Source organism: Ictidomys tridecemlineatus, chromosome 1 (assembly GCF_052094955.1).
Source record: "Ictidomys tridecemlineatus isolate mIctTri1 chromosome 1, mIctTri1.hap1, whole genome shotgun sequence".
Taxonomy (NCBI): Eukaryota; Metazoa; Chordata; class Mammalia; order Rodentia; family Sciuridae; genus Ictidomys; species Ictidomys tridecemlineatus.
In genome coordinates, this window is record NC_135477.1 from 87,510,558 (window position 1) to 87,524,325 (window position 13,768).

General features: G+C 41.0%; 1 protein-coding gene and 1 non-coding gene across 6 annotated transcripts; both read right to left on the bottom strand.

Moving 5' to 3' along the window:
• Nucleotides 1–293: 293 nt before the first annotated feature.
• Zbed3 (zinc finger BED-type containing 3) lies at nucleotides 294–12,184 on the bottom strand. Of its 5 annotated transcripts, none has more exons than XM_040272243.2 (4): nucleotides 11,841–12,184; nucleotides 8,915–9,046; nucleotides 7,768–8,147; nucleotides 294–3,565 (listed from the first exon to the last, which is right to left on the bottom strand). In XM_040272243.2, the coding sequence occupies exons 3-4, from the start codon at nucleotides 7,852–7,854 to the stop codon at nucleotides 2,852–2,854; spliced, it is 801 nt and encodes a 266-aa protein (XP_040128177.1). In that variant the 5' UTR covers nucleotides 7,855–8,147; nucleotides 8,915–9,046; nucleotides 11,841–12,184; the 3' UTR covers nucleotides 294–2,851. The 5 variants fall into 5 exon arrangements, with proteins under 5 accessions (XP_040128177.1, XP_077900178.1, XP_005329032.1 ...); XM_078044052.1 differs by lacking the exon at nucleotides 11,841–12,184 and adding an exon at nucleotides 11,693–11,831; XM_005328975.5 differs by lacking the exon at nucleotides 7,768–8,147 and having other exon boundaries at nucleotides 11,841–12,151.
• On the bottom strand, nucleotides 5,681–5,818 carry LOC120886034 (small nucleolar RNA SNORA47). Its single transcript, XR_005728810.1, has one exon. It is a non-coding gene; the product is annotated as a small nucleolar RNA SNORA47 (small nucleolar RNA).
• Nucleotides 12,185–13,768: the final 1,584 nt, after the last annotated feature.

The following is a 13,768-nucleotide window of genomic DNA, read 5'->3' on the forward strand; positions in this document are numbered from 1 at the left end:
AATGAAGAGTTGTGACACAAAATGCTTAGCAGAATCCAAGAAGGTAAGAAAATGCCTCTCAATAAGGAGAGATCAAAGCAAATTTTGTGGAAAACGGGGATAATATTTATTTTTTGAGGTGCTGGGGATTGAAACCAGGACCTTGTACATGCTTGGTTAGGGCAGTATCGTGAAACTATACCCCCATTCTTGGGTAGGATTTTTCATTCTCAGATTGAAGGGGTTTAAGTGGAGGGAAGGTGGATTGAGGCACAGAGATGTCAAGATCAGGGCATGTCAGGAAGAGAGTTCAGTTTGGTTGGAGCATATAGTACATGTAGGGGAGGGGATAGATAAGACTGGCACAGGGTGGGGGAGGAGGAAGAGAATGTAAGGCCACAAAGTTTGCTATAATAAGCAAGTGATGTGTGATCTCAATTTTTTAGCAGGAAAATTGATGTAATCAACATTAACCTCGGGCAGACAATTTTTTGGCCATGGTGTTAGGTAGTAGGTGGTATGGGAAAACAAGGATGGTAAGATGAATCCCAGATGAATGACAAATGAGTTCTGAGTCATGACGACAGAAGGCAGGCAGGAGCAATATTTTACAGAAATAGACTTAGAGCAAGTGCCTAGGAGTCAATGAGCTTGAAGTTCAAATCCTGTTCTGCTTTATAACAGTTATATGATTATGAAGACATTAAGTCCTCTGAGCCTGTCTCATCTACAAAATGGGTGTATGCATGGAGTTGCTGTGCTGCAGAATAATTCTTGTAAGGTATTTAGCCCAGCTGTGAAACCTGGTAAATGCTCAGTAAATGTTCATGTCACTAATTCCAGTTACTCAGTAACTAAAAATGGAGTTAGGAAGGAAATAGGTGTCTATCCCAGTGACTAAGAGGGATGTGGAGCTCTCTGGAAGGAGAATTGCATCCTGAAGGACTTATTGCATTTGGATCCGATCCCTACTCACTAGCTGTGATCTTGCACAAGCTACTTAACCCCTTTATCTCCCTTTTCTTATTTGTAAAATATAGTGTCAATGTCTCCCCCATGGAGCTGCTGTAAGAATAAAGTGAGATAATACATGTAGAATGTGTATTATGTGCTTGGTATACTTTAAGTGCCTAGAAAATATTAGCTTTTTGTGAAAGGATGCAGTTGAATAGTTTCCGCCTTCCATTTGTGATGGGAAGATTTGCAAATAGGGGCAAGTGACATATAATGGGACTGGGCATGAAGGGTTAGACCCAGTTGAGCCTAGAGATAGGAGTTGCTGGGACAGTTCATTGTAGCTCTATGAGATGAGCAAGGAGTATAGAATAGAAATCGTCCTGGAAAATAATCAGCCAAATACAGAATATAGGTAGAAGCTTCAAAAAGTGTGTCATGGGGGAAGAATCATCAGGAGGCTGTTCTAAACTATGAGATGTAAGTTATAACTAATAGTAATGCATGGACTTCGGACCTTGTTCTTTAAAAAAAAAAAGTGATTCTTCATACAATGGGGGCATCTTGTTTCAGGACTTTTATTAGAGGCCATAGAAAAGTTACTGTAATCGTGGCTTCATTCTTGGGCAATACATACTGAAATTCTTTTGGGTGGAATATTGTTTACACATGCATAGGGCACAGAGAAGGAAATGTCAATAAGGCAAAATATTAACAATTGTTCAATGTAGGTAGAGGGTACATATATATGGGGTATTGATTTTACTAACTTTGCCCTGATGGAGATTTTCAATATTAATGAGTACAAAGGAGGCCTGAGGAAAAACTATTTGGGAACCAGCTCAACCAGGAAAAGCAATTCTTTGGAGGAAAAGCAGGTTCCACCTACCAAAGAAGGGATTATAAAAGGGAGAGACGAATCAAAATAAGACTGAATACAAATCATATTGTAGTGGCTTGGAAAGAGTGGAATGTTGCATGGAACGCCGACCGGCAGTGAAGAAGTAATAAATGGGGAGGAAGTAGAAGCAGCAAGGATTACTTGACCCTGCTGGGCTGAATTTTTTCAGTACAGAAAAACTGAACATAGCTGAGGAAGATACTTAGGAAAGGGAAGAATGCTAGGAGAGCAAACACCTGTATGGAAAAGAAAGGGTGTGAAGACATGGCAGGAAGATGTAGCCTTAGATGGAAGGATGCTTTCTGTTTTGGCCCAGAAGTGAGGTCCATGAAGATGTGGGGAAGGAACTGCTCTTCCTAGTGATAAGATGTCTTGCTATTATGGTGGCAGGAAGGGGAAAAGTACAATACCTGCCACTGGATTTGAATACAGCAAGGTGAAACAGGTTGCACCTGGCACTGGTTGAACAAGTGGAGGCAGGGAATAAAACTGGGCGGTCAGCCCTGATAAGTTCTAGAGATAATAAATATAGAGAACTCTAAAGAGCATTTTTTTTTCTCCCACAACTTGGTACTGGGCAAACCTTATGCATTTGATGAGTAAAACTGTCTGTCCTCTGGGTAAAAGCTTTTATCCTCATTTCCGTGCCCTCTCCTTGGGCTGGTATGGTATATAGGCACATAGTATAATAAGTCCTTAGTGTATAAAAAAGCTTCTGTCCTTTTAGTCACCAGTCCTAAGTGGCCCTGCACTGGAGTGACTAGGGCTGTTTTCCTCTGCTATGCAACTCCATTCCTGTGCCCGACAAAGCCTGACAGCACAGGAAGCCAAAGGGGCTCTTTCCCAGGTACCTGGAGAATAAATGGTTTTGGTTCTACTCTGGTATCAGAATCGCGTGGAAGGCCCACATTTGGTGGCAGCGACACTTCATTCTGTGCCCAGGAGATGTCGAGAGCACTGGTCCGAGTCCCACTTGCAGGAGCGCTGCCACGCGCTGGTGGAAGTAACCAAGGTCCTCTACAGCAGGACCTTCGTGACAACGCACCCATCGTCCCTTCCCTCCTCGGCCTCCTCTTTGAAAGGCAGGGGCCACGCAGCGGCCCAGTGCTGGGAGCCCTCGCAGTGCCTCACCTCCGCCAGCTCCCCCAGCCGCGCCTCCAGAGCTGCTCGCTCAGCCTGCAACTCAAGGCGCGCTCGGACCGCGGCGCGTTCCTGCTCCTGAAGCTCCCTGCGCCTGCACTCCAGGGCGCGCTCACCCAGCTCCACCGCTGCCTCGCGCCGCTCTAGCTCCTGCTCCCGTCTGCTGCAGCGCACTGCCAGCGCACACATCTGCTCTAACAAGTTTGCCCAGTCACCTTCTGCGGCCGGGTTGGAGGGCGGCAGCAGACAGGGTGGAGTAGGCGGTGAGCACCCGGCGCCGCTCTTCTCCAGCTCCCGGCGGTGCGCGCTCTTCAGATGCTTCCACAGTGTGGAGGTTCCCGCCTGGAAGCCAGGGCCACGTCCCACCCGTTCTCCGCAGAGCCGGCAGGTTGCCCAATGGCCTGACGGGTGCCCTGTACGTGCCGGGGCCAAATGAAAGTATCCCCAGGCCTCGGAGTATGGCGCTCCCAGCAGGCCGGGAGGCGCCACGGGCAGACCCGCACACCCGCCACAGGGTGCTTCCGCGTCGTCTTGCTTACTGCTTTCTCCCATGGTCACAGCCAGCTCCTCACTCCATTCCTTCTGCAGCGTCTGCATCCAGAGGGGGAAGAAAGGGAATCATCATCATCTACACACAAAACTATGATTGTAGTTAGCCTCCCTTTCATGTGCAAAGGCAATAGTTGTCTGGGTTTCTTTCTCCTTAACAGTGTTAAGTGCTGGTGCATCACAAAAACATGTTACAATTGTCCAGCCTTAGGAATTCTCTTTGGAATCCAATGGGTCCCCATGTCCCATGTATTTATACTAATTGTGAGAAACTAAGGTTCTTGAGCTGAAAAAAACTAGCTTAAATAAGTGTTGTAGTTTTAAGACTATTTAACCCACACACTATTTTTCTTTTCAGAAAAAGGGTGAGGTTCTTTTATGGATCATTCTCAACAGTGTTGCAGACTAAACTTTAGAAACAAGCAGAAAATAAATTTTGGGAAATGAAAATTTTGTTTTTAAACTTAAGCTGTGGAAGTGCCAGTGGTGAACAACCTTTCTTTTTCCTTCTGGGTATTGGGGGTTGAAAGTGGTGCTCTATCACTGAGCTACATCCCCAGCTCTTATTTTTTTGAGACAAGGTCTCACTGAATTGCCCAAACTGGCCTGGAACTTGCAATCTGACCTCAGCCTCTGGAATTGCTGGGATTACAGGAATGCCCAGCCCAAACTAGTTATTTTCATTTCTCAACCTAACTAAATGGTCCCTCTGTATATTTGCAAGTTCTGAAGCTTTGCACAATACTTGTACCTAAGGAAGAAAAAGAAAACAGTGTGTTGTTTTGTCTTACTAATTATCTGTGTTAAAGGGGTTCAAATGTAAGGTGATAACTATCACTGCAGTGTTTTATATTATTGAAACCAACTCACTATTACAATAACATATCCAAAAAAGGGTGGAGGAAAGGTGAAGTTTTTTGTTTAGGAATAAGTTGATGAAGACCCAAATGTATGATTCTGGATAATCTTACTTTGAATATTTAAAAACAATAAGAGAACATATGACATATCCCTTAAGCTCTTCTGACATCCTAATGTCAAGGTTAAGGTGGAAGAAGCTGGATCAGTGAACTGTCCAGTGCCTGTAAATACTGTCAGGTTCTAAATCAGCAGCAGTGGAGATGATAAAAGTTCCAGGATCTCTCTAGTTAAACACAACTGGGAATGTCTGAAGACAAAGATGAGAACAGGAAAGATAAGCCACTATAATAATAGCAGTTAGTATAAGCTTTTAATTCAATTGCTAATAATCTTGTTAAAATGCATTAAAATTTTTTAAACCTAATTTGTTCTTTTACTCACCAAGCAAGTCCACTCATGCCATTTAGCAGCTCTCTCACATTGAAAAAAGATAGTCTATCAGAATCATCATAAAAGACAAATATTTGATCTCTTCTAGCATAAAAAATGGCTATGCATCTTCTGATACACATGATTTAATTTAAATGTGGTTATTCATGATAAGTAAAAGTTCTTTAGAAATAAAATCCTACATTTCCCTCAAGGGATTTATTAAATTGCTGAAGTCCTGAAGGTAGGAGTAGGTGGGATGAGAGGTTAAGATACTTTCAAGAAAGGTAACAATTATGGTTGGTAAACAGAACAAGATTTTAGAATTAGAAACATTTTTCTTAATCCTCAAATTTTCTGTGCTTTTTTCCTTTTTAGAATTCCATTTCCTTTTACATTGTGTATAATCTTTCCGTAGTTCTTTATTTTTTTTAATTAATGGGTATATACAAAAAGTGGAGGTAGTGTTGCAATGAATTTCTGTGATTTATTTCATAAGTTTTAAAAAAATTAAACTTTTTCAGTAACATCAAGACTACTGTTTTGCATTTTGATATGCTTTCTTGAGGTAGGTGCTGGAAACTGTATGCAACCTGCAGATTCTCTGTGCCAAAGCCTGAGAGTCATCTTTGCTGATATTTCCCCTAAGAGTGCCAGAGGTGACCCATTTCTATCATGCTTTTCACCTCTGTGCAAGTTGTCTCTTGGTTTCTTGAAAATTCTGGGATATCCAGAGGAGTGTCACCTGTGTGAATACTATCTATTATAAGAGTTAAGATGGGCAGAAAGTGAGAAGCACTGATTTTACTGTCATGACCTTGTGGATTTAGTGGAAAGCCTCATCTGAGCCACGGACAAGCAGTACCACAAATGTCGGCCAGCACAGTGCTGCCCCTCCGAAGTTGGCAGAGGGACATCCTCTGCCTGGGCAACCCTTCGCTGTTGGAGGTCTTAACCAGTAGAAAGCAGTATGGTATGAGACTGCCTCACCTTCTCAGTCCTCCACACTGGGCTGCATTCTGGCTCAATATATTCTTTTCAGACTCAGTATCCAAAGAATGACCCACAGTTGACGATCACAGTCATACAGCCTGCCCAGCTCTACAAGACATCCTTGAAGTCATCTCAACTGATCCTATTTTCAGCCATCTAACTTGGAAGAGAGTGTCTGGGAAACTCCTGAGTCATAATAGAGCATGCAGAAAGCTCTCACAAACGGACATGAACAAAACATGCCACCAAATAGAAAAATGGGCAAGAAATAATAGCAGGCAGATGATCAAAGAATGAACTCAAATGGCCGGGAAACTTGTAAAAACACACATCTCATATTCAGAGAGATTGTATAAGAATAACAGTAAGATCATTTTGTATCCATCATTCTAACAAAAGTGAAGAGGTTTACCAGCCAATGCTAGAAGGGAAGCTGAGAAAAGAACATACTCACACATTATTAGTGAAGATATGACAGCTTTGGGGAATGCAATCTGATAATTTCCATATTAATTAAAAATAGATATAATATCTATTCTGTAAAACTAAAAGCACCAATATACAAAGTCATATGTGGTAGGGTGTTTATTGAAACCTTATTAAGAACAGCAAAAAAGAAACATGGAAATGCTTAACATCACAGTGGCTGGGCTCATACTATCTGGTCATACCAGGGAATATTATGTACCCATTTAAAAGGAGGGAAGCTCCGCCAGATGTCCTAGAGGAATTTCTGGAGGAACTGTTCAGACAGAAAAGCAAAATGTAGAAAAGTGTGTATAAAATGACCTCATTAAATAATACATCTGTATAGAAATTATCAACATACAAATGCTCTTCAACTTGAGATGGGGTAACATCCCAATGAATATAAGTTGAAAATATTGTAAGCAGAAAGTGCATTTAATATACTTAGCTCATTCAACATCCTAGTTTAGCAGTGCAGTACACTGTAGAGTATCAGTTGTTACCCTTTGTGATCATATGGCTGACTGGGAGCTGCAGCTATTGCTGCTGCCCACATCACGTGAGTATTGTACTGCACATTGCTATCCCAGAAAAAGGTCAAGTTCAAAGTATGGTTTGTACAGAATGCACATAACTTTTTTTTTTTAATTTTCCAACAAGTTTTATTTTAATGTCTTTTTAAATTTTTTTTAATTGGTTGTTCAAAAGCACATAACTTTCACATCATTGTAAAGTCGAAAAAATCCTAAGTTGAATCATTGAAAGTTGGGGCCCATCTGTATAAATATATATGAAGAAAAACAAGGAAGGAGAACCTGATTTGATGTAGTGGTAGCTGATATGAAAGGAGGGAAAAGAGGAAGAGGGAGACACAAAAGCAAAAGAAAAAAAGGTACTTATGCATATGATCATATGCATACTTTTAGGCAGAGTGTGTGTGTGTGTGTGTGTGTGTGTGTGTGTGTATGGCAGGATCTATATATAAATAAAAAGTAACTATAAAACAATGCTTGGCTCCTCAGGCATATGAGCTCAGGCAAGGTGTTTTAGTTAGCTGTTTTGCCACTGTGACAAAAAAGCCTCAACAAAAACAATTTTAGAGAGGGAAAAATTTACTTGGGGCTTGTGGCTTCAGAGGTCTCAGTCCTCAGATGGCTGGCTCCATTGCTCTGGGCCCAAGATGTGGCAGAAAATTATGGTGGAAGAGTCTGGTAGAGGAATGTGGCTCAGGACATAACTAACAGGAAGCAGAGAGGGACTCTACTCACCAGATACAAAATATATACCCCAAAGGCACACCCCAGTGATCCACCTCCTCCACATACTACCAGCCTAGAATTACCACCCAGTTAATCCCCATCAGTGGATTAATGCACTGATTAAGTTAAGGCTCTCATGACCCAATCATTTCACTTCTAAATGTTCTAGTATTTCTCACACCTGAGCTTTTGGGGGACACCTCATAATGTAAACCATAGGTAGGCCACCCTTACCTCTGGAAGCTGGAGGGGACTTCCCAGTCTCATTGGGAAGCCCATTGCTGGCTTCTTGGAAGACCTACATGCATAGAATGCTGCCATCTATCCTGGAGGAAACTCAGTGTGTGGAGATGCTTAGTGTCAGTGCCCTGCCTAAGCAGGAGATTCTATATCCACAGGAGGTATAGGACACAAGGAGAGAGCAGCACACCTCATTCATTGCCTTGGCTGTTTTCAATGAAATTAACCTGGCCCTATGTAGCACAGCTAATTGAGTCTCAATCTCCCCACGTATCAAGGAAACTGAAAAGATTATCTGCCATTAAACAAGTGGCTAGGTCTTGCATCACAGGTCAGTGGTAGAGCGCTTGCCTCACATGGTTCGATTCTCAGCACTGCATATAAATAAATGAATAAAAAGGTCCATCAACAACAAAAAATTTAAAAAACAAGTGACTAAAATCAGATAATGCAAATGATCTCACTACTAGACTCCTCAGTGCTATATAAATTTAAGGCATGAACAACAAAGCTACCAGTATTTACTGTTTAGACATACCCACATTGCAATTTTAGTGGCTAAAATCTGTTTTTCTGTTGGACATTCTGTCTAAACTGGAGGATTTCCCTCAGAACTTTCTTAATACAAAAAGCAAATAAAAAAGAATAACAAATCCAAGGCCTTCATTCTCCACATTTATTTTTACTTCTAAACTGACTTTCATGTAAAATAAGTTGCCCATCACTTAGGCCAAAGGAGATAATGGGAAGGGTTTAGTTAGCTGAAGCCTGTGATATGTACTTGTCCCTTTCCAAGTTCTCAATAACAAAACATGGGCATTTTCTGTGTGATTAGCTAATAATGGAAAATTTGAGCTCCCTTAATATTTCCTTAAACATTTTTTTTTTAGTGAGAGAGAGAGAATTTTTTATCTTAAACAGAGAGAGAGAGAGAGAGAAAGAGAGAGAGAGAGAATTTTAATATTTATTTATTAGTTCTCGGCGGACACAACATCTTTATTTGTATGTGGTGCTGAGGATCGAACCCTGGCGGGACGCATGCCAGGCAAGCGCGCTACCGCTTGAGCCACATCCCCAGCCCTCCTTAAACATTTTTTAAAACAACTATGAAGGTGCCAACAAATGTTATTACTTTGCTTACATTCATTCATTGATTCATTCCACCCAGCTCTTTCAAATGCTCACTGTGCACCTGCCCAGGGTCAAATGCGTGTGCCTGCCGCTGAGCATTTCAATAACACCATGTATTCTCTGCCTTCAGGAAGCTCACCACCTGGTGGGGAAAAAAATGTTTTCAACAATAATTCTGATATCCTGATAAAGATCAGATCAGTATTCACTCATCAGGATGAATTCCATCATACCATGTTCACAAAGCAGAAGGGGAAAGCAAGGGGCAGCTCCTTGGCACCAAGGCCTTGTTGTCTTATACTAACCTTAATAGTGCTCAGCATCTCTTCTCTGCCCTTCCCCAGTGGGTATAAAATTGATTGTGTTATCTACCACCAAAGCCCAGTACCAACAAAACCCATTACTGTTATTACCATTAGTGATTAATGCCAATAAAATTTCAATGCTTTAGTGTATAACTAAAGAATAAAATATCTTGAAGCTACATAAAAGTACTGCCAGCATGAAACAAATTCAACAATGGAAATTTTTGTGGTCTTCAATGGGGGGAATCCTCATGATACAAATGTATATTTTAGATATTTTCTGGAAAGGGAGAGGGTGTTATTATTGGTACCATGCCTCTAAAACACTCCTATGCTGAATTTTATTTTGAGCATCCATCGTCTGGAAGATATGATGTCTAAGACTGTGAAAACAAAAAATTCACACTAATATCTCTGCATTTGAGTCTGATCCTGAAGAAGTTCTAATAATCTATCAGGTTAAAGCTTGAGAGCCTCAGTATGATCTCCCTGAATACCAATGTAGAGAGTGAAAAAAGAGCTCAATTTTGTAAATATTATATAAATATTATTATAAATCAAACAGATATTTCTGTCATTAGCTAAAAGGCAGAGACTTTCAAGGTCTTTGTTTTTTAGTTCTGGTGATTGAACCCAGGGTCTTCTATCACTAAACTACACATACCCCCATCCCTTATTAATGCATTTTAAAAAATATAAATTGTAAAGCATTCTTTTCTTAAGAAGACATTTATCTCAGACCCACATTGCTTTAATATGTGTAGTCATCCTATGAACTCCCTATGAAAGCTAATTTTATTTTATATATTTATGCTTAAACCCATAAAAAATATTAAGCATGCTAAAGACCAAAGAACCAAATAATGTTCTCAAAAGAACAACTGAATTATAGCTCCATTTGTCCTTCTGCAGTCATGGCTAATCACTTTAGTTGGATTAGTCAGGGAGAAACACAAATATACTTGTTGGTTGAGCTCTGGATTAGGTGAGAAGTCCACACTAATGTGAAATTTATACAGACTGTGTGAAAACACTAAGAAAGATTTTCATTTATTCCATCCACCAGTGACAAACCAAAGTAGAATACAATAAGTAAAAGAAATAATTAGCTTTGGCCACTGAAATGTCAGGAAATCACAGTTCATTGTTATCTGTTCATCTCTGTTGACCTATTAGGTTGCTGCCATGTATTCATGTATCTATAAACAAATCCAGACAATTAGAAAAATTAGTTTGCAATTATAAGGCTTACAGCTTTCAAAAGCAAGTAAAAATAACTCTAAACTGTAAAATGTGAATACCTAGGTTGGGGAATAAAGAGTTAAGTGTAAAAACATTTAGAAAAAGGTTATTTGTGGATTGAAAAAATTTACTGGACCCACAGCTAATTATCTGGTGAATCAGAGATGTGCCCTAAATGTCATAAGCCAAATTCTTAGATCTTTCTACCATTAGCTAAAAGGCAATGGAGCACTCTCTCTCTCTATTAATGCATTTTTAAAAATGAAAATTGTAAAACATTCTGCTATAAAGTGGACCTTTATTTCAGATCTGCATTACTTTATTTCATACATAAAGTTCTAAAAGGAAAGGTGGCCATTCATTTTATCTTGTAGAAATGAATAATTTAATATGAATTAGAGGGATTTAAAGGTGCCCTACTTCGAAGGCCTTTGTAACTCAAAAAAAGATTTTTAAATTGAGAACCAGTTTGGGCTCTTAGCATTTTTACATATTGTATGCTTTCTGTTGCCAGTTGCCTTGAACTACTTTTTGGCCAGAAAAACTACTAATATGAATAAAATATATAGCAAATAATGGCTCTAATTATGTCAACTTATCAAGCAATTCTGCAACAGCTGCTCTTAAACACCTTAACTTTGTAATTTGGGCTATTTGGAAGTCCAATTGGTTGCAAATACTTTTTTTTTTTTCTTTTCTTTGTAGGAGTGGAGAAAACACTGGTTGGTAAAGCTTTACACTTTTGGCTACTGTATTTACAGTATTTACAGCAAAGTATTTGCAGCTAACTGCTCTGGTATACTCCGAAAAGATCAGGAAATCCTTTTGTTTGAAGACCACAGCAGAAGGAGTGGGGGTGGGGACTCTAGTTTGAGCATCTGGCTGGCATTGGGGTTCTCTCCCCACAGGTGGGACACATTAACAAAAGTCCCAAAGGGCCCACTGCAGAGCGCCCAGCCCTTAGCGCTGTTAACAGTCTCACTGCAATAAAAGCAAAACTTTATAAAGAGACAGTAGGAAAGTGGTGATGGTTTTCGACATTTCGAAAAAGTTTGTTGAAGAGAGTCTGTAAGAAGGTGAAAAAAGGAGGTGATGGAAAGCAAGCAAGCAGGGCCTCTACGTAGAACCCCGCATCCAATGCATCTTCTGCAATAACGACAATAGCGCAGGGCACGCCCAGCACCCCTGCACAGCGCAGCCTGTTGATGCGCGGGCTGGGCGTCTGCGGCCAACCGGCTTACCGTGGTCCCCGCGATCCCTGGCGGGTGGCCGCGACGTTCGGGTTCACGTCGCAGCAACCCCGCTCGGCCCCCCGACCTTCCCGCTGCGGCCTGCCACGCCCCGGCCACTGGCCCCGGCGCGGCTCGGGGATACCAGGCCCACACTCACCGTGAGGCCCGCGACACGGGCGGGAGTCCCCTACGGGCGGGAGTTCCCTGCGGGTCGCGAGTCCTGATCGCCCATCCCCTACAGGCTCCTCGCAGACATTTTGTCCCGAACGGAAACCTCCGCTTCCCCCTTAAAGACACAGCGCTCAATTCAAGTGTGTGGGAGTGAGAAGGAGGACGGAGACTAGCGGTGGCCTTTAAGAGGACGCGGTGGGGGAGTTACTCTTAAAATCGTCCAGGCCCAAGAAGGATAGACGCGTTTGCCAAGGTTTTTAAGTGATGCAGCAGCTTAGTGAAGTTTAAAATGTGACTACTATTTTATGTTTTTGCGTTAACCTTCCAAGACCTGGATTCCCTGTCTTGAGCTCTGAGCGCAGTTTTCATCCTTTCAGGTTCAGGGCTGTGAAGTCACAAGTTGTTAGAAGAAATCCCCTCCAAGCAAGGTCTGGACAGATAAAGGCAGAGCTCTTTGGCGTCCACCACCAGCATGGTGTACCAGTTTGCCTAGTTTATACCCAGGTACAAACAGCCCCTACAACTCAGTGATTTATAATAATAAAGCTCTATTTCTGAAGAAAATTACATCAGTTACATTGCAGGCTTGGCTCTACTCTACCAATTTATTCCAGGATCCAGGTCAAAGATTAACTTTTTGAAACATGCTCACTGGAGTGCTGGTAAACCAACTTTGGGGCAGAGGGGAAAGTCCTGATTTGTAATGTTTGCTATTTCAATGGTGTAAATACTCCCACCATGACCAATTTCAATCTGCCATATTTAACAGGAGCCTTGCCAAGTTCCTGGATGAAACTATCAGCTCTTGTACACAACTGACACATGCTGCTCTTAAAACATTGTGAGGGCCTGAATTCTAATTGCATTTTATTTACCAAAGCAAAATCACATGACCAGGCTTGCAGTCCAAGGTGAAGAAAGCATACTTCCATACATCTATAAGGAATATTTGCAAGTCAGGTGAGAATGAGCAGAGAGATGTATAATTATCTTAAAACAGAACAAGAGTGCTGTAATACAACTCACCCGTCCTGCTTTGGTTCAAGTTTTCCTTGTGTTTGTTTTGTCATTTTGATGCTATGGATCTAACCTAAGATACTAAGCTAAGTGCTAAGTGACTGCTCTACCACTGAGCTGCACCCCCAGACCCTCAATTAATATTTTTAACCTGATTCTTTCTAGAAACTAGAGTTGCAAAGCCTATTTAATGGAATTTCTCCTTACCATCCCAAGAATGATTTCAGAAGAAAAAACTAGTTGGGTGTCTTTTAAAGAGAGAAATTTGCAATGTAAATGTTAACTTTTAGGTTACTATTTTTTTTTAATCTGACTGAAATGATACTTATGGCTGTAGACATAACTAGAATAAAGGAATCAGGTTAAAACTATTTAATTCATGTTTTACTATGTGAACAACATTTTAAATTTGTTTTATCCAGCAACTCTTTTTAACAAGAGACTTTATTTTCAGTGCTGGAAGTTGAACGTAGGTCCATTTTTGCATGTCAGGCAAGTGAGCTATGTCCCCAATCAAGGCTTTAATGTTTTTTGTTTGTTTTTAAACATTTTTTTCAATACCTTTATTTTATTTATTTATTTTTATGTGGTGCTGAGGATCAAACCCAGGGCCTCACCTGTGCTAGGCGAGCCCTCTACTGCTGAGCCACAACCCCCACCCAGCTTTAATGTTTTGAAGGCCTTAAAAATCCATTTGTCTTTAAAATGACCATGTAATAAAATACAAGATTTTTTTCATTAGTTTACAGAAGAGTTTTCAGTAAGTGCCTTTTTTCCCCCCTGCAGGGATTGAACACAGGGATGCTCTAACTCTGAGCTTTACCCCTTTTCCAGGCCCCCACCTTTTCTAACCCCCTTGCCCTCTCCCTCCCTTTTCCAGACCTTTTTATTTTTATT

Coding starts and splice junctions, on each gene's coding strand:
- Zbed3 (XM_040272243.2), bottom strand. CDS start 7,854: ATGGCAGCATTCTATGCATGTAGGTCTTCCAAGAAGCCAGCAATGGGC. Junction 3,566..7,767: donor GTCCCCTCCAGCTTCCAGAG/GTAAGGGTGGCC, acceptor CTCTGGATGCAG/ACGCTGCAGAAGGAATGGAG.